This window comes from Podarcis cretensis (assembly GCF_951804945.1).
Source record: "Podarcis cretensis genome assembly, chromosome: 12".
Lineage (NCBI taxonomy): Eukaryota > Metazoa > Chordata > Lepidosauria > Squamata > Lacertidae > Podarcis > Podarcis cretensis.
In genome coordinates this window covers 47,166,315-47,191,376 of record NC_137181.1, presented here as the reverse complement: position 1 = coordinate 47,191,376, position 25,062 = coordinate 47,166,315, and the positions used below count along the sequence as shown (strand labels likewise).

The following is a 25,062-nucleotide window of genomic DNA, read 5'->3' as shown; positions in this document are numbered from 1 at the left end:
AGCACCAAGCCACCCACCTCTCTCCAGCCAAACATTCCTGACTCCCCTTCTTCTTTCAAGTCCCATTTTTACTGCAACCTTCCATACAAATCTAGATTGTCCCAGAGATTTCCTTAAATGCCATCAGCTTCAGCTTCAGCATAATTATTTCTAGATTACATACACTAACGTTGGTTAATTATTAATTCATACTGTCATTATGACCACCAGATACTCTTGAGTAATTCTGCACACTGCCATTCTTACCTAGAGTTTCAACAATTGGTAGTTTCTTGACAATGGCCCGTTTCTTGACCATTCTCATCACACCAAGAGCCAACGTTACTGTCACAACAATAGGCAGCCCTTCAGGGATTGCAGCTACAGCCAAGCTATAATTTAAAGAGGACATGTTAAGTGATTCCTTTCACAACTGTATGCACATGTTAAAACAGAGAAGCCACTTTCACACATGGAGAGAAACAAACTATAGGTCCAGATTCACACATCGCAACAAAGCCATACTCTGCCTTGTTTTCTCCCCCAATGAAGTACAGGCAGGAACAGAGGAACAGCAAATAATTTCAGTGTATCTGAAGAAGTGTGCATGCACACGAAAGCTCATACCAAGAACTAACTTAGTTGGTCTTTAAGGTGCTACTGGAAAGAATTTTTTAATTTTGTTTTAGCAAATAATTTGTGCATATTAACACTATCATTTATATTAAAATATGGTTTAACATTGTGTTCAAACCAGGCCAGAATATGTGTTCTTTATAGGGCTGAGTGAAAATGAGGGAGTTGGCTCATATCATGAAGAAGTCTACAATCCTAAGTTTCTTTGTTTTTAAAGGCCTGCAAAACAAAGCAAAAACGTTTGCCCATCCAGAGTGAGTGAAAGCAGCATTGTCCTCACTCTGATTTGACTTTGTGACATCATGCCTGACTACATGACATTGGTGTTGCCTATGTACCGTATTTTTCGCTCTATAAGACGCACCAGACCATAAGATGCACCTAGTTTTTGGAGGAGGAAAACAAGAAAAAAAATATTCTGAATCTCAGAAGCCAGATCAACAAGAGGGATCGCTGCACAGCGATCCCTCTTATTGTTCTGGCTTCTGGGATAGCTGCGCAGCCTGCATTCGCTCCATAAGATGCACACACATTTCCCCTTACTTTTTAGGAGGGAAAAAGTGAGTCTTATAGAGCGAAAAAAATAGTTCATGATGGCTTCTTTCAAAGGCAATACCAGCCTTTGTTTCAAACAAAAAACTTGTGTCTCAGCTACTGGAAAGAACCAACTGTAAAAAGGCAGCAATCAGTGTGCAAAAGAATATTTTAAAAGATATTGTCCCGAATATTTCAGCCCTAGATATTAGTAAACCTATGTCAAACTAGAAATAAAAACAAAGCAGAATTATCACATTTCATGAGTTGGTATCCTATGAAGCTGCCCACATCCCAGTATAAAGATGGGGAAGGGCCTTAGCATACATTGTGTGAGGTCCAAGTTCATCTCCAGTTAAAAAGATCATAGGCTGAAGAGCTGGGCAAGATCCTGAGATCAGCTGCCAGTTGGAATAGTCAGTGGTGGGCTATATAGACCAGCATTCTGATTCAGTATAAGGTGCTTTGAAGTCTACTGAAAAGTGTATATATGTTTGCTAAAAACAGTCATATAAAAAGTCAGTGATAGCAGGATATATTCTACTGCAGCATGGAGCAGTTCTTAAGAGAAATGAAGGGCAAGAGAGCACTGTCGGGCTCATAGCAAACATGTGTTGTTAAGAGCACTCGTTGTCCAAAAAGGCTTCCAGAGCAGCTTACATGCAGTCCATTACAACAAGCCATATATCTACACACAGGCTTACAAACTGGAAAAAAACGAGGGAAAGGGGAGAGGAAGGGAAGCAGAAAACAAGGTTCCTTGTAAACTAAGGAAGGGAGCAGGCAACCCTGCCCTGGACCAATGGCCTAGAACCAGCCAGTTCCCAAGAGAGATGGCGTCCCAAAAGGATACAGTGAGGAAAAAGTGTTTTCAAGGCAAGTAAAGAAAACCTAAGATATACAGTCCAATCAACGGAAGTTAAATGCAACATCGCTGTGAAGGCCTCACTGGGGTCGGTGGAATTCAAGCAAATTTCTACAGCATGCATATGGCTCTACTAGAAGTGGAGCAGCTGCTGCTTTTAAAGCGGATGGGAATGACCATTTTCTTTAGAGAGAGTTATTTTTGATTAGCAAGATCCACTTGTGTGAATAGGGACAAGGTTAACTGGAATATAACTATTTGCCTAGCTTTGTTATGACTTCCTTATCTCTGTTCTGTGCCGTGTAAACAGATGAATCTGAAAGTTCTCTCTCTGAAACATTAACATGCATTTTAGAAGATACGTTAACATCTATTAATGAAGAGGCCAATTTGGAAAGAGTCCACAGGAAAGTAAGATTCAAATGGCAGATTCTCTAATTTGCATAAAGCAAGTACACTTTTGCGAGGACAACTTCAGTCTGAGACACTCACTTTTTCAGTATTATTAGAGATAATACTTAAGAATCTCACCTCACACCGATGGTAAACATATCAAGGATATGCTTTCCTTGCAACCAGCCAACCAGCATAATTATGCCTAGAATAAAAGCAAATTGAACATTAAAAGATCTCCCTAATCAGTTAGAATAGCGCAAGATGAGAGAGTTGTACAAAAACAGTTGTTCTCTTACCAATTATACCAAAGGAATACAAGGACAGTTGTTTTCCTAAGAGATCCATGCTCCTCTGCAAAGGTGTCTTTGGAGCCTAGGTAAGAAGAACATTAAAACACATTTATTTAGTTGAACAGATTTGTCTAGGACTATCTGATTTTATAGTTTTGTTAGCTTTGTATTGTGTTTTTGCATTGCAGGACAGTTTTCTATTACTTTATTTGAAAGCTGCCTTTAAAATTAAAGCTGAAATGAAAAGTCAGAATAAAATTGCTATTAAAAAATACACTGCACTCAGCTCAGCATAGCTCAGCAAGTGGCAATGCACTTTTAGTGGTACCCACAGGTACCAATTCTTTCTCTTCTATCCTCCATACTTTCTGAAATACTAATCATATGTGAAAGGAAGAAAGACTCAATAATTCTGTCATCGTCAACAAGACTTCCTACACAAAAGCCATTTCACATCTGCCCTGAATATTTGGCTTTTCACAAAGGTTAAATTACATTGGGGGGGGGAGAGACTTCAAAGGCTGCATTTGTTCACAAAATGCAGGCATTTCAGCCCATCGTGAATGCACAAACTTTTGGGATAATTTTATTAACTCTTTTTGCAGAGAATATTGCAGTGAGCACCAAGATATCTTGCAAATGAGAACAGAAAACATAGAAAAGTGTTATTCTAGCAAATATAAAAGGAAATCTAAACTCAGATTAGTAGTCCCTTCAAATTCAGTAGAATTTTTGGGTGCATTTCTACAATTGACTTAATCACACTCCTATACTTAAAGCATCTGTGTGTAATGATGAAAGGTTATTTTTTTTAAAAATTCTGGTTTCGATGCTACCTTCATGTTGTTCAGCTTACAGTGAACACTGTAAAATGATCTAACTTTGTAAGAACCAGGATTTAAGTTGTTCATTTGTAATACTATACTACTTACTTCTTCTGCTTGCATCATTTTGAAAACCTCCCCAAACTCAGAGTTTTCTCCAGTACCAATAACTATCCCCTAGGAAATGAAACATAACAAGTTCAAAATGAAATTCAAAGAGGATTGGCTTACTCCCCTCCCCCACAGTTGTAACAAGTCTATTATTATTTAACTTGCAAGAGGACTGACTTCTAGTTTTTACTAGAAATACAACGGTTCACCAAAGTTTTAAAATGTTTAAAAGTACAAAGTGTATACTCAAGATCTCACAGCTGAAGCATGACTAATATTTGTTGAGTGAGCCTGAGAATGCACTTTTGCTTAAGACCACAAGAAATAATCTGCAGAATTAGATCAAGGTTGACTTAGCCCAAGACTCTTGACCGAGTTCACATTCTTCATATGAATCCAAGCAATCAGTGACATGCCAGGAATTAGCCTAGAAACCACTTCTGCCCAACCCTTGTATAACTGAGGCCAAACACTTATTTGCACTGACTTTTTAGCATTGTCTACAAGGTACCTTTATAATGATTAAATATTTCTTCAAGTTATCATGCATTCACTTTTTAATTATAAGTGGTAGCAGAGTGCAGGTGCTGTGAACCTACAGTGCAAATCAGGGATGCTGGAGGAATCCATTGAAAAATGAACTATCAATAGGATTTCTTTTCAGCTGCCCTTTCAACTCCCACCACGACACAAGATTATTGTTATGAATTATTTTCACCTTGGTTCTCTCCAACAAAAAGTTTGGAGTTTTTAAAACACATGCAATGTTATATGTGAAAAGATACACAAATTATGGATGTTATTTACATATTCTTTAATGTATAATTGTCTTTCTCCCAAGGAAGACAATTTGCTAGCCCAGAAATGGTAAGAAGATATGAACTATGCTGAAATGGCAGAACTCACAGGAAGAATCAGGAAGCAGGAAGAATCAAACTTTAATAAAGAAGGGGGAAAGTATATAATGCATTTGAAAAATTATTGTAAACAACTACATTCATTAGTAGGACTGGCAGAAAACTTGTAGTAAAAATTTGAATTATGGATTAAGGATTTATAATAATTGCGAGTTATCAAGGAGATGTAGAGGGAAAATAATAAAAAGGGTGGAGTTATCAAGGAGATGTAGAGTGAAAATAATAAAAAGGGAGGAGTCAAAGGGGATATTCTGTTTGTATTCTGTTTGTTGTTTTTGGTTATTGTTTGTAAAATTGAAAGTGAAAAAAAAATATTAAAGTGGGGTTGGGATTGCAGTCTTAATCTACTTCCTGTTGTGTTAATTTCACAGCCCAAAAGAATGTATGATTCATTATTGTTCTTTTAAAATGAAAATTAGCTACAGTGTAGTTTCAGAAGACACACACATAACCATTTTCTGAATAATGAAATAAAAAGGAGTTATATGTGGTTAAATGGTAAGAATAATTTATACAATCCAGGACACAAAGAGCAAAACATCAACAGGGTTTATACAAGTTTATATAAAACTCTGAAATCAAACTAGCAGACAAGTCGCAATCATAGCCTCTGGAAATTAACTAAATTTGAAAAGGAGCATATAGGGAAGGTAGTTGATTTGTAAATATCTCCTGATGCCAGAGATAAGCATATATTTAATATGCTTGTGCAAATTAAATTGCAGTGGAACAAAAGATACCAGTGTGAATGAATGCTGGAACGGACAGGCATGTTCGCACCTCCCTAATACCAATACATTTTCCCAAGGCTATATTACCATAGCATTTCAGATAGTACTCCACCCCCATCGTTCAGCCCGGACACTGAGATCCAGCGCCGAGGGCCTTCTGGTGGTTCCCTCATTGCGAGAAGTGAGGTTACAGGGAACCAGGCAGAGGGCCTTCTCGCTAGTAGCGCCCGCCCTGTGGAACACCCTCCCAGCAGATGTCAAGGCAATAAACAACTATTTTACTTTTAAAAGACGACTGAAGGTAGCTCTCTTTAGGGAAGTTTTTAATGTCTAATGCTGTATTGTTTTTAATATTCAGTTGGAAGCCGCCCAGAGTGGCTGGGGAAACCCAGCCAGATGGGCAGGGTATAAATAATAATAATAATAATAATAATAATAATAATAATAATTATACTCTACTAAGGGGTGTCTGTGTGTGTGTAAATGTATGTATGTATGTATAAATAAAATATATCCTGAATTGTAGCAAATCAGTAGCCTTTACAGTCAACCTAACTTTTACAAATGCATACATTTAGTATTCTTGTATGAGGAATACCTTTGCCTTTCCACATCGAACAAGTGTTCCCATGAAAGCAATATTGCTCCTTGAAGTGAGGTCTCCATTCGTAGCAGCTGACTGAGGAGACGTGCATTTTGAGGAAGGAGTTGTCTCCCCTGTCAGACTAGATTCGTCAATAGACAGATCCACGGCCTTTGAGGGAAAAATAGATATGATAAAACAGTTATATTTTATTTTCCATTTTCTAATGCTGCCTTCTCCAACCTTGGGTCCCCAAAGGTTTGTTCTGTTACAACCCTCATCATCATCCCCAGCCAGTCATAATCAAGGATGATGAAGAGTTGTAGCACTAAAACATCTGAGAACCCCAGGTTGGAAAGGTGGTTCTGAAATATTAGTGGACATGCTTAGTATTTTGAGACGCTATTGAACTTTCATTTTAGGAGTCTGTGCATGTTACAGACTGAACACAAACAGTAATTACACTGCTTTTGAAAATACAGAGTTTCAAAAACAGCTTACAACGCAGCATGGGGTTAACTGTTTGAAGAAAGTAGCCCCTACTTGGAGTGCCCAGAGGATCCATGGCCTATGTTTATACAACTGCCTCTGGACTATACATTTGACTACTTTAAGTTGCATTTTCGAAATACAGAATTGGCTTTATATAGTATGCTTTATATTCCATGCTCAATTATATATTTAGAATTCAGCCATACCACACAAATAAAGAGCTACACTTGACATGCCTTGAGATGACAACTCCCATTGGGGAACATTTTCCTTGTTCTCGGTCCAGGGGCAGCACAGAGGAATCATGGAGGAGAGGCTGTGGGCCAGTGATGTGCCATAGCCTGGGAGCCAGCAGTTTCCCTACAGAAGTTATGGGGAACCTGTGGCCCTCCATATGTTGTTGGGACTAAAACTCTCATCACCCCTGACCATTGGCCATGCTGGCTAGGACTGAGGGGAATTGGATTCCGACAACACATGGAGAGACACATGGAGGTTCCCAATTCCTTACCTACAGCTTCAGGGACATAAATGAACCTATAGGTGGGTAGAATAATGTGCATGAATCATATAGGATACTCTGTTGCTTCAGGAAAAAAACCTCACCTCTCCTATTATTTCACATTTTCAGGGGTGAATAAGCAACAATATATTGCTGATACCAAATTCATGATGAGTCAGCCCATTAACATGATGGAATTGTTCGAAATTAAGAAAAGCTGCTTGGAAATCTTTGAATTAGCATTATTGCATATTTCAGACAGGGCAGAGTGTCCACAGCCACCAAATTTAGTAGTGTACTTGGAATTCAGCATATTTCCTCATTCATAGTTATAGCTAGTACAACTGGCTACCCCCTTCAGTTATATTTTCTAAAATCCTAAATAGATAACCATCTTGTGGTCTCTGGTTAGTCATACAAAGTATGACATTTATGTCGTGCCAACTTGCTCCTGTTGACATGTCAGGTGGCCTTTGCACTAGTGGATGAAATATATTACAGTCAGTTACAAGAGGGCATATAACCTGCTCACAAGTTAGCCCTTTTGCCTTATGGTATTATTTCACAAAAACTCCAGTGATAAGATGTAATGTGAAATCAGATCTTCCTCTAGGCCCACATTATTGTTCGGCAAAGTTAGCGTGTGAATCTATATTATTAAATGTCTAAGATTAATACATATCAGGAACGCGGGTGGTGCTGTGGGTAAAACCTCAGCGCCTAGAACTTGCCAATCGCATGGTCGGCGGTTCGAATCCCTGCGGCGGGGTGAGCTCCCGTCGTTCGGTCCCAGCTCCTGCCCACCTAGCAGTTCAAAAGCACAATTAAGTGCAAGTAGATAAATAGGTACCGCTTTATAGCGGGAAGGTAAACGGCGTTCCGTGTGCTGCTCTGGTGCCGGTTCGCCGGAGCAGCTTCATCACGCTGGCCACGTGACCCGGAAGTGTCTGCGGACAGCGCTGGCTCCCGGCCTCTAGAGTGAGATGAGCGCACAACCCTAGAGTCTGTCAAGACTGGCCCGTACGGGCAGGGGTACCTTTACCTTTTAATACATACCTGCTAGATCCCAGAATCCAAAACTACAGTTTAGTGTGTGATTGATGACTACGCACCTCAAACAGTCGCAGGTCAGCAGGAACTCTGTCTCCCACTGACAGGCAGACAGTATCACCTGGAACCAAGTCTCTTGCAAGTGTATGCTCCACCCTGCCTTCTCGAACACTGTAGAGAATGAAATATGTTACAATAACTAATGAAGACCACTGCATCACATCACAAAGAACTATAATCTTCAGCTAGCCCTTGCAGATCTAATTGGATAAAATATGCTTGATCCGCTATGTTCAAAGAACTTTCTCCCTTTAGATGTCATTTTTTCCATTTCAAGTCAAACTGAAGGTGGCAGTTCTATATTAGCATGGGGGAAAGCAAAATGCCAATGTAAGTACTGTACCTTTAATAAAGTTCTTTTGGAAGTGGTGTTTTCAATTCTGAGTCTTGAAATTACACTCTAGCATGCTACCTTTTTACACAGTTATGTGAGGCCAATTTCCGTTTTCCTAAAAAGATACCATCTTCAGAGTTTTAATTAAATCTGCTATACCAACTAGAGGCATGAAGCCAAATGTGGGGAGGAGACTTACAGAACACTACTCAGTAAAAATATATATGCAGTTAATAGTGTAAATTAATAGCCATGATCCAAGAAGTCATTTACATATGAATAAGAAAACCTCAAAAAGCCCCATTTCTCTTTGAAGGTCTTGCAGTACTTCTTTATATAAAATATTTATGAGGTGCTTCTCAGCTCACAGGCACACAAGGAAATGTAAAATATTAAATAAAAAAAACTAAACAGCAATACACTATAAATATACCAAACCCCATCCCCAATAAAAACAGGCTGTGTTTTTGCTGTTTTCAGCACACATGGTAATTTTCCTTTCCAAAAGGCAAGCTCTTATACGGTTTCTAGTATCTGCATCCACCATCCCCTCAGTGACACAGAAACAGATGACTGAATCCCAGCTATTTACTGAAACATTATCTATTACTTATTTAAGATTTTTTATATCATCCTTCATGTGAACATGATCTTCAGCTAAGCAGTTCTATTTGACAATCTTATCAAAAGCTTAAAGAAAGAAACTAGCTACGTAGATACAATCATTTGGCATCACGTGAAATCATAAAGGCATCTTCAGCCACGTCAGATTAGTGATACTGAAGGTTATTCACTTAGGGTAAAGTCTAAAAATAAGCTTGTCCATACCAGTGACATTCTGGAGGTACAAGTTTACTCAGCTCTTCTAGAGATTTTTCAGAACGGTATTCCTGGAGGTGCACAAGAAGAAGAAAATTAAAATAGTTCTCAAACCGCACTATATCAATCCTATATTTTTTATTTAAAAAATTATTGGTTTTACAATTTAGTTTTACATTCACACAAAAAATAAAAATAAATTCCAAAGATATAGAATTCTTCGAATTCTCAGACTTCCACCCTCCCTTTCATGGGGTCCGCTGGTAATCATTTTCACTGCATATGCACTATATCAAGTCTGTCTGCTATTCACTCCTCTCTTGACTAGATTCCAAAAGAACTGCTACCTGGAAACACTTCAGCACTGCAATAGCTCCATAGAGCAAACCATAACATACTGAAGTAATCCACCAATTGGATTGCCCCATCGTATGGGAAAGTCTACAATGATTTGCGATGTTACACTCTTCTCCAGTGAAAAGAACAAAACATTGCTCAACTACAAAAAATACAGTCTGTCTCTTAGCACATCTGTAACATGTTTCCAAGAGCCTATTCTTTACATTTCCATAGAAGTTGTTACAGGCAATGTCTAGTGCATAATGAATAAGCTGCTCCTTATGAAAGCTCATGGCACATGAAAGTGAACTGATTAAACTCCAAGAATCCATCACACTTTTTTCTGAAACCGATTGATAGCTTCTTCCTAAATTTATTAATTATGGGGTGGCAGGCATTAGGATATCCAGCAAACTATCTGGCTTACAGCATCAATGCCACTCTCGGACATATGTACCTAAATCAGTGCTTCTCAAACTATGGGTCCAAACATGTTCCTGGTTGGGTCACACATTGAGGAGCTCCCCCCACAAAAAAGGAGGAGCTATCTCTTTCCACGGTGTAGCATTACTGTTGTGTCTTTTTTAAAACACAGTGGTACCTCTGGTTATGAACTTAATTCGTTCTGGAGATCTGTTCTTGACCTGAAACTGTTCTTATCCTGAAGCACCACTTTAGCTAATGGGGCCTCCCACTGCCGCCACGCCACTGGCGCGTGATTTCTGTTCTCATCCTTAAGCAAAGTTCTTAACCCAAGGTACTATTTCTGGGTTAGCGGAGTCTGTAATCTGAAGCGTATGTAACTTGAGGTACCACTGTACAGACTTGCTCCCTGGGCTCCCCCTTCCCTCTATGGCATGTTTACATTCTATATAAATACATACTACCTGTATAATACTCATATTAATATTAAAAAGGGGTGGGGGGAACCTAACTTGTTGAATCCTAACTACTGATGTGATATTTTTCTGTTTCCCATTGGAGGCTTGAAAGTTGAGAGCTAGTTTGCAGCAAGAGTCAAATTGACAGGTGGGTTGAACTGCCCTCCTGTCAATGAGCCAACATCCTAATTTTAAAATAGAGCATTTTTTCCCTCTGCGGAGGTGCTTCCTCTAAACTGTATCTTTCCTCAGTAGAGAGAAGGAAAGGTTCCTTTTGGAGGAAGTACTTTTAATCTGGGCTGCTTCCTCCGGTCCCCTCAGCTGCACTAGGAAGTTTTCAGCAATCCCAGCGGGGCTGATAAAGAGCCCAGCTTTCAAAGGAACAACTGGGAGCCCACATAGGACGTCAGATGGATGTGGTTTGTGGGCAATACCTTCCAGGCCAAAGTGGACCCAAGCTGGGCCTAATTACAACATAGGCAGGAGGTTTCCCACCCATGTCTGAGGAAAAAAACCTAGCCTAAATGCTTTTACAGTGGTGCCCCGCAAGACGAATGCCTCGCAAGACGAAAAACTCGCTACACGAAAGAGTTTTCCGTTTTTTGAGGTGCTTCGCAAGACGAATTTCCCTATGGGCTTGCTTCGCAAGACGAAACGTCTTACGAGTTCTTGCGAGTTTGTTTCCTTTTTCTTAAAGCCGCTAAGCCGCTAATAGCCGCTAAACCGCTAATAGCCGTGCTTCGTAAGACGAAAAAACCGCAAGACGAAGAGACTCGCAGAACGGATTAATTTCGTCTTGCGAGGCACCACTGTAAATTGCTTTAAGTGTAATAAATACAGCTTTTCTACAAAAATGGCTCTTGGGTAAAGTGAATGAAAAACATCTTACCTGAACAAAGGCAACCGTAACAACAATAAGTATTGCCTGTATGGATAAAGAAAAATGTTTACTAAAACAAACTGCCTTGTCAACATTTAAATCAAACATGCAGATTACATGCTACTTGAATCAGGTACAATATACTATTTAAGACTGAATTAAGGAACGACGAACACAGGCAATAGCTTTCAATCATTTCTTTTTTCTTACTAAGGTTCTGGGAGATAAAAACAAACCTGCCTGGGGAGTAGGAAGAGCCCCGCCCTGCTCCACCACCATTTCCATGCCAGACTTCTAAGTCAAGTTTTAATGTGTGACAGGCAAGCAAACCACTGTGTATGACAATGTCATGAAATTATTGAATGTCTAATAAATTAGCATTGGAATCTTTCAGACTGCGTTGTCACACACCAGGCATCTTTTTTGTTCAGTTTTTATTTTCCTACATTCAACTACATAAGTGACTTTTGGGCAGGTTAATACCCTCTCTGCTTCCAAGAGTCTAGATGTTATTTTATTTATCGTCAGCTCACGAAGTCAAGTCAATTAAGCCTTAATGATTTCGCATATTATTCTAAGAATCAAAAGCCTGGTTATTTGCCCGTCCCCCACTGCTAACTCCATGAGCAAGGCAGCAACAGGCTGCTTTAAACATCGAAGCATGGTTTCCAACAGTTCCATTTAGGCAGCAGCAAAAACTACTCAAAGAAACTCTATAGTCATATACATCCCCCCCTTTGTACTGCCAATGTTTCTGCATTGCTCTGAAGAATACGTACTTAACATTTAGGAATTGAGCCTCTCTACTGAAAGGATCAATGGTACGGACTGCGTTTTCGGCTAGGCAATCCATGCTTAACTTTTAGGTTTAAAAAGATTAGCGCTGTAAAGGTATTTTAATAATCCAGGATTAGAACCAGACAGTATAAAGAGTAGTTACAAATGTCACTTCAGACTTTTAGCACAAAAAAGCACAAAAAAGCAAGTGAAAATCAGTTCATCTTGACATTCAAAGCCTTCTAGTCTGCATTTCTTTCTGCTTTGTAACATTTATCCATTCTTATGAAGCTATACTCCACGGGCATCTCCCAGTGCCAGTAATTCTAGGATGTGAGCTGAATCATCATCCTGACCAGGCAAATTATGTTTCAGCCATGTATTCTAGCCTCGATTTAAACTACGGTATATTAAAACTGCCGTTACATGTCTTCCTGTTTAATAGGAAACCATGTAATTAAAAGGTGCCTTAAATTGCCTTGGCCTTATACAGAACCATCAGCTATGTTTCTAGAAGAAAGAAGAGAACAATAAATAACGTACACATTGTTTTCAGCCTGTTGCTTGGCATGCAGCCCATTAAAAACAATGCAAATATTGCTGGGAGGGGAAAACATAAAGTTACCACTAGGGCACCATGAAGAATCCCCCTTATTTATTTATTTAAAATATTTATTAAGGAGATTTCAGGGTGATGTACAGAAGTATGGCCAGAACTAGTCACGAAATTTAGAAATACAAAAGGAGGGTAAAAACCCCAACCACAAGATGAGATCTACTGGTTCAGACTAAAGACATATCTAGTACCTGTGGCCAACCAGATGGCCACAAGTAGTCCACAAGCAGGACATGAGAGCAACAGCATTCTCCCTACTCAGAATCTCCAGCACTTGGTGTTCAGAGACATACTGCTACTGGAGTTAAGACATCCTTATCCTCCATGAATATGCCTAATCTTTTAAAGCCACCCATGCTGATGGCCCATCACTACTAATTTTGTGGTAAAAGTAAAAGGACGCTCATCTCACTTTATTGGCCGAGGGAGCTTCTGGGTCATGTGGCCAGCATGACTAAGCCGCTTCTGGCAAACCAGAGCAGCACACGGAAATGCCATTGACATTCCCGCTGGAGCGGTACCTATTTATCTAACTGCACTTTGATGTGCTTTCGAACTGCTAGGTTGGCAGGAGCAGGGACCAAGCAATGGGAGCTCACCCCGTCACAGGGATTTGAACCACCGACCTTCTGATTGGAAAGCCCTAGGCTCTGTGGTTTAATCCACAGCGCCACCCACATCCCTTTTGTGGTAGTAAATTCCAAAAACTAACAAACAAAATAAAAGGCAGACTAAACACACAAATAGTGTTTCAAGCACTACGTGCACGTGCTTGTGTTCAATTTATATATTTGGCGTTTCCGTGCGCTGCTCTGGTTTGCCAGAAGCGGCTTAGTCATGCTGGCCACATGACCCAGAAGCTGTATACCGGCTCCCTCAGCCAATAAAGCGAGATGAGCGCCGCAACCCCAGAGTCGGCCATGACTGGACCTAATGGTCAGGGGTCCCTTTAACTTTACCTTTAAACACACAAAACTGAAAAACAGCAAGAAAAACACAGCTCCCATTAAAATGCTACCTTGAATGAATGGTGAATAGGAAGATCTTAACGCAGCACCGAAAATATTGCAATATTGACACCAGTTTATCTTGTTGAGAAGTGTATTCCAAAGTCAGGACAGCACCATGACATATAACCCCACCAACTGGTGTCCCAACCAAGGTGATCCACCCCACTCTAAATTGTAGCAGCTGGTCAATTAGTAGCTACAATACCCATTTTTACTACATTCTTTTTTTAGCTTAAGAAGGAGGAAGAAGTCTACATCATGTATGCCAGCTGGTACACAACAGGGAGATAAAACATATTTTTCAAAGTAACCAAATATATAGCACTGAACAAATTTCCATCTGGTCTCTAAGTATGGAGAGGGATGAGGAGGTGGATTTTTCAATCCAACAACACAGACTAGTGTTTGTAAAAAGAGAAGTACACTGTGAGGAATAGTTTGGGGTCATTGTGTGGGAAAGGCAAAAGGGCTTGGGTGTGGCAAATGCCTCACAGGCTCCCATTCATATGAAACAAATAAGGAACTGAAAAGGAAATAGATTATTAAGTATTACTGCAAAGCATCTAAGACACTTGGCTGGTTTCTACTCCTCACCGGGTAACTGACTGGAAGCCCAAGACTGAATAAATATCCAGCATATAATAATAAAGGGGGGGGGGAATCTTAGGATTTTACTTACCACAGTGATACTGACAGCATCATCAAACTGATGCATTAAAACACTGAAGACTGCAGAAGCCAGGAGAAGCATAATAAGGGGATTTTTAAACTGCGAAGAAAAAGAAAACATTTTTTTCAGAAGTGTGCTGAAATAACTGATAACAGAGCTCCTTTTGGCAAACTGGTAAATTCTGTGTATTCTGTACCAAGCTACAGTCATGGGATACTGGGCCCTAATGTCTTAAAAGGGAGGAGGTCCATAAGAGGTGCAAGTACAAACTTTTATATAGGTTGAAAGATGCCCAAGTTTTAAAAGACTTCCTTTATTACTACAAAGATGAGAGGCTTTAAACAATGTTAAAACCTCAAAACAGTTAAACCACTATCCGAAGAAAAAATACTACATTCAACAAATTTAATAAAATCAGAGTTTCGATTTATAAATTTAGAGTTGGAATCCTCCTCCTAGTGTAAGCATTCATTTAAACAAAGATTGAACAGGAAAATAGCAAGAACAGGAACAGCATGAGACTTCCCATCCAGACCTTCATAATCTTTTGAAAGGCCGGTGGGTGGGGAGGAAGTGGCAAGTAAAAAAAGCATTCAATGTGATGTGCACTGCATAGTGCCTTGTGTGAATGTCCATAGCAGATGGCACAAACAGCTGTCAGTTAGGACATGCCCATTAATTGTATTTCAATATTTTTTAAAATCCCAAAACGTCACAGAAAATATTCAAATGGAGAACATATCTGCCAATTTCACTCCCAACAAACTCTTCTGACTAAAGTTCAAACTAATGGGGTTATTATTAAATATTATTTAATTAAATTATTATTAAATTATTAAATAATTAATAATCTGAAGAAACTTTAAAAACCGGGGAATTGGTTTCATAGAAAAGTGTGTGTGTGTAAGCTTCAGATTATTTTTCAAAATATGAATCAGACAGTTCGACACCTTTTGACTTATTGCTTGTATAAGTCCAATTGTTGTGCTTCGGCTGAATGCAAGACTAGCCCAAGACATTTTGGTACCCTCAGCAAACTACAAATTGGAGCCCCCATCCCCTAACTGGGGGAAAAGGGGGTGAGTTAAGAACTACATTGGTAACAAGGGTAAAAGGAGAGCAGCAGGACTTCCTATTCACCAAGAGGCCGCTGTAGAGGCTGCATAGGAAGTGGGGCTGCTGAGGAGATGGTAGATGTACCCTTCAGAGAGCGGGGTGCAGCTGCTGCTGTGCATCACCCACTGCACAACAGCAGCAGCGAGTGATGCATTCCTTGGGAGGCCAGATCTGCTGCCCCTGTGTATCCTGCCGTCTGAGGCAGTCTCCTCACCTTGCCTCATGGGTGGGCCAGCTCTTGCTGAGTGACATTCATTCCTCTTCCTCCCCTAGGCCCTTTAAATCAAGGAATATTACACTTTTCCAACAGTGAAACATAATGTATTATTTCCGGGGAAATTAAGTCCCTGTTCATAACTACCAAGGCTACTGTTATTTAAAGCCCTGCCTGGAAAGCAGTTGTACAAGTGGCATGAATACCTACAAGACAATGCTAGTGGCATCAAATGAGTGGCGGGTCCCTACACCATCCCTGCTACCCTAAGCATACGGGGTCCTCACTTGTCTTTGCCTCGCTTGCAAAGAGGGACCTCACTCGAGAGCTGAAACTCATCACAAGACAGAGCTTGAAGAAATCGCTTATGACACTCCCCTACCAAGCTGACACTTTGCACAAGAGCTGAAAATAGCTAGTGAAGTCGTCTCTTTACTGATTGTATGCACCTCTATATTTGAAAGCAATGATGACTGTCCTCTTACAAATGTGGAGAGGGCGAGCAGCCATTTCCCCTACCTACAAGTGTGTCTAATTCCTCCTTCTACTGCTCAAGGGTAAGAAATCACACTACCGCTCTTGAACTGGGACCAGCAGGATAATACCACAATGGCTAAAGGCTCTATCAACATCTTTTGAACTGATAGATCTAAAATCTAAATCTCAAAAATCTTTTTTTAAAGCCCTCAGAAAGAAGAAGAAAGGCTCACCTGAGAAATGTATTTTTTCCATAGTGGTTCATCTTCACCAATATCAAACTCATTCCATCCATGGAAGGCCCGTCTATGACAAACCTCACAGTTTTTCAAGCCATTCTGAAGGTCAGCCTATGAGAATATGTATACTTATATGCATTTTAATCATTTTATTTCTCAAGCAAAGCCAAGATTTCATTCCATTGCAATCAAAAGCTGAAATATTATAGCAGTCAAGTCTCTTATTCTTATGTCACATTCCTGGTTAAAAGGTTGTTTACCGAATCTAATTTCATAGCTGTAATATTTAAGAATTTGAATGACTAAGCAGGAGTTCTATCACAAGGGCAAATGACTGCTGCATTCCTGAAGTGTTGAGGGTTTTTTCTCCCCTAGGTAGAGATAAAAAAATCGAAAACTTCCTCCTATTATTAAGTTCCTAGACCCAGATACAGACTTGAAGGATCATCATCCCTCATATAAACCTGCTCATATGTTAAGGTCACCTTTGGAGGCCCCTAATCCAGATATGTCCACTCTGGAGGTTAGGCAAGAGGCTACTGGAAATAATCTCCCCAGTTGTAGTGTCCCACTTTTGGAATGCCATCTCCAAATATGTTCATCTAGTAGCAGTTCCCATGTCCTTTCAGTTCTAGGTGAAGAACTCTCTCCCCTTCCCCCAGCTTCCAGGATTTCTAAAATCTTGCTTAAATCTGGTTTTACTTTACTGCTGCATTTTACTGGGGTTTTTTCCTTTCCTTTTACTGTTCTGCTGTCTACAGTTCTAATATCCATGTTAAGTCTCCTTAAGTTTTTAAAAACATTACATTACAAGGATATTCTGGAGGTTGCAAAGAGGGATTTTGAAACAGATAAATGGCTTTCCTTCAATACTGAGTAACAGGTCAGCATTTCCTCTAGCTGCTCCAATATATGATGCACATTTGAGAATACCAAAATACAGTGGTGCCTCACAAGACGAAATTAATCCGTTCCGTGAGGCTCTTCGTATAGCGGTTTTTTTGTCTTGCGAAGCAAGCCCATTGACAGCTTAGCGAATTAGCGCTATTAGCGGTTTAGCGGCTTTTAGCGGATCAGCTGATAAGCGGCTTATCAGCGGATCAGCTGACAAGCGGCTTAGGGCTTAGGAAAAGGGGGGGGAGGGAAAAAAACCCGCAGTAACTCGCAAGACATTTTTGTCTTGCGAAGCAAGCCCATAGGGAAATTCATTTTGCGAAGCGCCTCCAAAACAGAAAACCCTTTCGTCTAGCGGGTTTTCCGTCTTGCGAGGCGTTCGTCTTGCGGGGCACCACTGTATAAGTGGACATGTCCTGAGAATCTGTCTGATATTAAAATTCTACCACAAATACATTGATATAATCTGCCAAGACAGCAGACTGACAGCTGTGATGTACAGAAAATACTATCTGGTCATTTGAATACAGTACCCTTATTTAAATCATTCATGCTTCCAAGCAGCAATATTATGTTAGAAAGTTTTGAAAGCCATACATTTAAATATGCACCTTGGCAAAAGACAATAATAAGTTTCTTTTAAAGTTCTAGATTACGTTGATTGGTTCACAACACAAAAATACAAAATGAGAACACAAAATGCATAATAGAACATGAACAAACCAATAACCCCACTCCAAGAAAAACATTTAAAACGCCAAAGAATGTTAAACAGCCAAAGGCCTGGTTGGAGAGAAATGTTTTCCCCGGTGCCTAAATATGTGTAATGCAGTTGCTAGCAAGCCTCCTTGCCAAGAACATTCCACAAATGGGGAGCCACTGCAGAAAAGGCCACCCTCGTATTGCCAGCCTCCAGACCTCTTGTGTAGGAGGCACATGAAGAAGGGCCTCAGATGATGATTGCAAGGTCCTGGTTGGTTCATACAGAGAGAGGCAGTCCTTGAGGAATTGCGGTCATGAGCCATTTAAGTCTTTATAGGCCAAAACCTGTTTGGTAATACTTCAGAAACTTAATAATCCTAGTTTTTAGATCAGCAAGAAAAATAATTAACTAAATATTTTGCTATTTAGTCCACTTAAAACTAATGTTGAGCAATTCTACTTAGAAAAAGTCATCCTAAAACATTTTCCACAGAACCACCAACTGAGCATGCTTATAGCATTTTCATATAATCAGATGCTTAATTTAAAAGCAATGTAGATCACTGTTAATCAATAAAACTAACATGCAATTGTTCAGCGTAACTCCAGCATGTCAAAGCACTGTGTGCAAGTCAAAAAGCAGTAGTCAATATCCAACTAAATCGTATTCAGTGTAGGCAAACAGGTCTACTTTGAGTATGACTAATTTGGGGCATCGTTCAGTATATTAGTAATATCTCTTCACTATTCAACTGGATAGACATTTCAACTTAAATACTGAATTTTAAAAAAAACATTTATATTCTTATTTAAACATTAATAGTATTTACTTACCTGAAGAATGCTTGCAACCTCATTGACTGGTAATTCACTTGCTTTTTTGGAAGTCAGAACAGGAATCATTATTTCAGTTTCATCATTAGGCAGTTGTTGAAAACGTGCAACCTAAAAAACAAGAAGCTATACATATCACCAGATTGTGCATTCCTTCTCATGCCAATAACTTACAAAGTAAAATAAAACAAAACTACTGCCACTTGCATGAATATGTCCATTTAAGTAGTAACAGTTTCAGTGCTTTATCAAAATTAAATAACCCTTAGCTATTGTGTAACTTTTCAGAATGTACGTTCAAAATGAGAATATTTAGGGCAAGCTGTACAACAAATTAAACTTACATTCTAGGTAGTCATTCCTACATCATTAGAAAGTAGTGACTGTCCTAATTAAAGGATCGTAATGATTATATGTATACATAATCCTTTTGCTCATTATCTTAATGACTAGACAAGGAGAAGCATTCATGACAGCTCACTGGACACTCCTGTGCAATGCACTCTCTTCTCCACCCCCACAACCCCAAGCTCTCTTACAGGCTCACATACGAAATAAAGCAACACAATAGGAAATAAAATATCCATATAAATAAAAACAAAGCATTGAAACAATAGTAACTTCAGGGTGTTGCAAGGTGATTTGACACAGCACAAATTCTTACTGCAAAAGTGTATTCTATTTGCACTACATACAGAAATGGCATCACTTAACAGCAGAGAGGAACGTGGTACTAAGAAATGCACCAGGACACACTGGGAATGTGACTATAAAACAAAAGCTACCCAGACCCTATAGTGTTGTTGTTTTTTACATGCCTAATTACCCTTCAGACATTTGCTAAATAACAGACAGCTCAGGAAAGCAGAGCGTACTGAAGGCTCACAAACCTGTAAACAACAACAGCTCATACTAATGAAGGATGTGCTGCATAAGCATGAACTGCATTAAAATGTTTGCCTGCTGCAAGCGTGAGAAATGGGTAAATAATAATGGCAGTTGAGAAAAAGTGCCTCTTATGTTTAGAGAACTCTGTGAGTCTTTTTGAAAATAAAAATCAACAAGCATGTTTCAGTAAAAACAATACAGTTATATTTTAAACTAATTTTAGCACCTATAGTCAGGTCTACAGTAACTGGAGGAAATGAGGTTTTTCACTTTCTGGATCAACTGCCTCATTAGGACGTTAACCAATTTCCCATTCCTATGAAGAACTATACCATAGCGATGCTTTTGCTACGCAGCACCGACATTTCCCCAAAGAGATCCATGAATACACTGACCAAAAGATGAACCATAAAATAAGTATGAACAAAAGGTATAGTGACCACAACCCTAGAAGTGCATTAAGGTGAGCTCAGAGGGCACATTACTTTCACCACCTGCTCCTGATGCCACATAATAGGTTGTCTAGGCTGTGGCTGGTGCCAGCAGTTGTAGAATTGGAACACTAATCCCTCTTGTAACAGAATTCCCTACTGAGGAATCACTCTTCAGATCCGCTGACTGATGACACAAACTCTGTGCAGGAAACTGCACATACACATCAGGGGCGAGGAATGCTTTCTAACCCATCTACATACAAACTATAAAGCTCTTTAAATGCCCCCCAGGCTTAAAAAACAAGTTTGACAGTTACGTGCAAGTGTGTCGCTGAAAAATGAAAGACTATTGGGTGAGTTACAGATCTCAGATATGCAAGGTTCTCCCAGGTCCAATGTGTAATACGCAACTTAAGTATATTTAAAGATGTGCCCAAATTTCTGCTAGTACTAATAAGCATGTACCGTATTTTTCGCCCCATAGGGCGCACCGGCCCACAGGGCGCACCTAGGATTTTGGGGGGGGGGAAATAAAGAAAAAAAATTTATTTCCCCCCCAGGCGCGGGGCTGGCGTGGAGGAAGCCCGAGCTTCCCCCGACCCCAGCCCCCAGAACAGCCTGCTATCCGCAAGCCTAGGGAGCCCAGCGCGAAGTCGCACCGGTCTCCCCAGGCTTGCGGAGAGGTGCGCGAAGCCCGGGCACGCTCTTCAGCGCGTCCCAGGCTTCGGAATGCAGGCAGCTCCGCGCAGCCGTCAGGAGCCCGGCACGACTTCGCGCCGGGCTCCGGATGGCTGCGCAGAGCTGGGCGAAGCCCGGGGCTGCAGGCAGCTCCACGCAGCCATCGGGAGCCCGGCGCGACTTCGCGCCGGGCTCTGGAGGGCTGCGCAGAGCTGGGCAGAGCCCGGGGCTGCAGGCACCTCCGCACAGCCATCGGGAGCCCGGCGCACAGGCACCTCCGCACAGCCATCGGAAGCTCCCGAGGGCTGCGCAGAGCTTCCTGAAGCCTGGAGAGCAAGAGGGGTCGGTGCACACTGACCCCTCTCGCTCTCCAGGCTTCAGCGAAAGCCTGCATTCGCCCCATAGGATGCACACACATTTCCCCTTCATTTTTGGAGGGGAAAAAGTGCGTCCTATAGGGCAAAAAATACGGTATATAGCACTTTCGAATATTCAAAGTGTTTAACATCCATCATCTTATTGCAGAACTGCCTATGACATAGGTCAGTATTTTGCAGACAGCAGTGAGCTGGAAAGACAGCCGTTAGTCAAAGGCCATCTTGTGAGTTCGTGGGGGAAGCTAGATTCAAACCAGGGACGCTTCCCAATACATTCCTCAGTCTCCCTATCCCTGCGGTCTAACAGCTCTCATTACACTTCATTTCACTTCCCACATTTCACCTATTGTGAAGGCTACTGTATCTGTTTTACAGAGGCCATTTCCATTACTTCAGGTTTGTGATAGGGATTTAGTACCAGTGAAATCTCCTTTTTATGCACTTCTTTAAAATACATGATTTGTTAAGAATGTGAGAGCCCTGCTGGATTAATCCAAATGTCCATCTATACCAGAATCAAGGGACGCCAGCCAGATGTTTCCTAGAAGCTCACGAGGAAGACATGAAGTTAAGAGCCCTTCCCTGTGATTGCCTTCTAGCAAATGATAATCAGAAACACCCTGCAGCTCTCAGCCTGGATAATTCAGTATGATTCAGTCTTATTTGATCCCATTTTAAACCTTTCTTTTTAAAAATTATGAGTGTTTAGGGGGGATTTCTGAATTTAATATCTGTTTGGGGTTTTTAAAAATAGTGTTTAAGAGCCTTTCTAAATTGAAAACAGCAGCCAGGGAACATGTCAACCTCACAGGGCACCATGTAACTGACCTTAACATGGCCATAATGGAACAGAGGAACTTGAAAGAGGAACCACAATGTGAAACCGCTGAATTAGAATTCACCAAGAGATTCAGTGCTATCACTTGTGTATAATCGGCTTTATCAACGTCAGGATGTCTGTGACAGCAACACAACGTGGTTTGTGAATAGTTATCACCCTCTTAACTTTTTCTGAATTTCATTTCTTCCTGACTTCAATGTCTGCAGTCTTCCCACCCCCTGCACTCTGCCACCACGTACATATATGTACCTACAACATTTCATGCATTTGTTGACGGAAACTGTGGCCAACAAACACACATAACTAATTTGTCAGTCTTCACAGGCCACAAAAGTGTTTTTGCTGCAAGAAGCTGACATTGCTACTGCTATGGAAATTGCTGTATTGATTTTTTTTCTCTGCTGCTCAGGCTTATAATATATTTTATTTCTTGTTTTTTCATGAGGCAGAATGCAACACTGTACCTCATGCAATGAAAACTCTCCTTCCTTCCTTCCTTCCTTCCCGCTATCAGCACCTCCACCCCATCCCATCCCATCCCATCAACCTCTAAAAAATCTGCTCCAGATTAGATTCTGAGAGTGTACGGGAGAAGGGCTGCAGGTAGGAGCAGAAACAAGTGAAGTCCAGCTGTGGACTTGGATACAACCTTGGTTTATAGTTCTATATATATGCTTATTTTTAATCTAAGTTGCTCAAAGCACCTTGCTATTTGCAGCATATAAATACTGATAATAAACAAATAAGCAAGCCATCCTAGTCAGTGTCTGTCATTGCAGCATTTTGTGGTATGTAGTGGTTTCTGTAAATTAATTACGAGTTGTGTGAAGAAGCACTTTATTTTAACTTCCTGGAATCTACTGCCAAATCTCAACGAGTGAAGCTTTCTAGCATCACGGAAAAGGTAGAAAAACATATCTATCCATTTTCTTCACACCTTGCCTAACTGCAGAAAGCTTTAGTCATGTCCCTTCCACCCACACCATCCAGTCATCTTAGTTTCACTCTAGGGCTGGACCTGATGACAATATGAAGGGCAGCAACACCCAGAGGCAGAGTGAGAGAGGCCAGCATGGCAGGTAACATAATTTTTACCTAGTTGTGGCAGCACTGCCATTCTGTACAGTGGTGCCCCGCAAGACGAACGCCTTGCAAGACGGAAAACCCGCTAGACGAAAGGGTTTTCTGTTTTGGAGGCGCTTTGCAAAACGAATTTCCCTATGGGCTTGCTTCGCAAGACGAAAATGTCTTGCGAGTTCCTGCGGGTTTTTCCCCCTTCCCCCCCTTTTCCTAAGCCGATAAGCCGCTTATCAGCTTATCCGCTGATAAGCCGCTTAACAGCTGATCGCTAAAAGCCGCTAAACCGCTAATAGCGCTAATCCGCTAAGCTGTCAATGGGCTTGCTTCGCAAGACGAAAAAAACCGCTATACGAGAGCCTCACGGAACGGATTAATTTCGTCTTGCGAGGCACCACTGTACTCCTGGAGGAATTAGGGTAAGACAAGGAGCTAACCCAACTTAGTAAAGGCCTCACCTCCATGAAGGCTATTGCCCACGGCACTCTTAAGACTTTTAGCTTGCAGAATTTTTGCACCTATTTCAGAACATCCTTCTTGCAAATATATTTGTTACACACCGGCCCTAGTTTGGGTCCTATATTTGCTTCTCTAAGCACGGTATCTACTGAGCATTTCCCACATTTCCCATGTCACATTCAAGGAAGAAAACAGTCAGATTCATCCCTCAGTGCTGCAATGGTGTAAGGCAAGGAAGGTGTATCTTCTAGGGCCACGTATCAGTGGGGGTGGGGGGTCAGAGGCAAAAGTGGACTCTTGCCTTTCAAGAGTAGGCCACATTCAAGCCATGCAGAAACCTGAAGTTTCTAAACAATGCCTCTCGCCATCAAAACAAGCGAGAGACATCACAGTTCAAGAACAGATTCCAGCCAGTCAAAAGCATTCAAGGAGAGGGCAAGGCTCACTTGGTCCGCCTGGTCTGGATGTGCTGTGAATGCTCTCCCCCCACCAAACCTGCTAGCCGCAGGCAGCTCCAAAGGTTTGACTATATACAATCTTCATGTATATACGGAACCCTTGTAACCAAACCCCCTAATAAAATGAGGGATTACTGCATGCTGAAAAGTAGTGGCCGTAAATGTTTGCAAGAATAATTATGTATCCTTCCAAATAGTGGGTCAATGGTAAACAATGTATGCATCCGTCATTTGGGAAGAGGGAGATTATTGGGTTTTTTTTTGTTTTTATTATGTATTTTTTGTTTTTATATTGTGATTTTATCTTGTGGACTGCCCCGAGACCTGTGGGTATAGGGCTGTACACAAAACAAACAAACAAATACTTTTTAAAATGATTTTTTTAAAACCTCAATTCATAGTCATCCAACCTTTAACAAATAAAAGCTCTTTAGGTAGCCCTGGGTAAGGCCCTATTTTTCAATGTTATTTAGCTTACAGAACTGTCAGATCCAAACATTTTTTAAAAGAATAATAATAAATATCTGATTAAAAGTGGATCAGCAGAACAAATTCAGTATCAGTGGCAAAAATTCAAAAGTTTCTGCAATCAACAGGTAAGTTTAAAAGATGACTGATTTGTCTACAACTGAAATTACTACATTCACAGGATAGAGAAGGTCAGCCTGTACTAATCTGTCATAGTCCATTTCACACAAGTACAACAGTTGCAGATCCACTCTGAATTGATAATCTGAATCACCTTGAAAATAATCCACTTCTGGTTCAATATATTGTCTTCTTGAGTTACTTCTTCCTTGTGAAGCTGGTTTTTTTTGCAAGTCATTTGAAGTCAAGGACGACTTCAAATGAATCTAATAATATTAGTTATCTGAGAAATCACAATACCATGTATAAAACTGAACTGCTATTTTATGTAAGAAATCATTGGTTCAACTCAGCTATAATTTTCCAATTATGTCTATGAAATGGCTCTGGATGGGATGAACATTTCCATCCATAACAAGAGATACACACAGCTATTTTAGCTGAGCCCAAATCAATATTGCGATATGCATGGCTCATTTGCATTAGCTAC

General features: G+C 40.5%; 1 protein-coding gene across 4 annotated transcripts in view; it reads right to left on the bottom strand.

Annotated features, from left to right (window-relative positions):
* The window catches only part of ATP2C1 (ATPase secretory pathway Ca2+ transporting 1), a 63,638-nt gene that overhangs the window by 17,456 nt on the left and 21,120 nt on the right, over positions 1-25,062 (bottom strand). For all 4 annotated transcript variants that reach the window (XM_079947197.1, XM_079947200.1, XM_079947198.1 and 1 more), the window contains 11 exons: positions 18,773-18,883; positions 16,337-16,453; positions 14,306-14,395; positions 11,233-11,268; positions 9,133-9,194; positions 7,973-8,081; positions 5,882-6,037; positions 3,633-3,701; positions 2,707-2,782; positions 2,546-2,612; positions 247-371 (listed from right to left, as the gene is read on the bottom strand). In XM_079947197.1, coding sequence (XP_079803323.1) covers positions 247-371; positions 2,546-2,612; positions 2,707-2,782; positions 3,633-3,701; positions 5,882-6,037; positions 7,973-8,081; positions 9,133-9,194; positions 11,233-11,268; positions 14,306-14,395; positions 16,337-16,453; positions 18,773-18,883 — 1,018 coding nt within the window. The remainder of the gene's footprint in view (positions 1-246; positions 372-2,545; positions 2,613-2,706; positions 2,783-3,632; positions 3,702-5,881; positions 6,038-7,972; positions 8,082-9,132; positions 9,195-11,232; positions 11,269-14,305; positions 14,396-16,336; positions 16,454-18,772; positions 18,884-25,062) is intronic.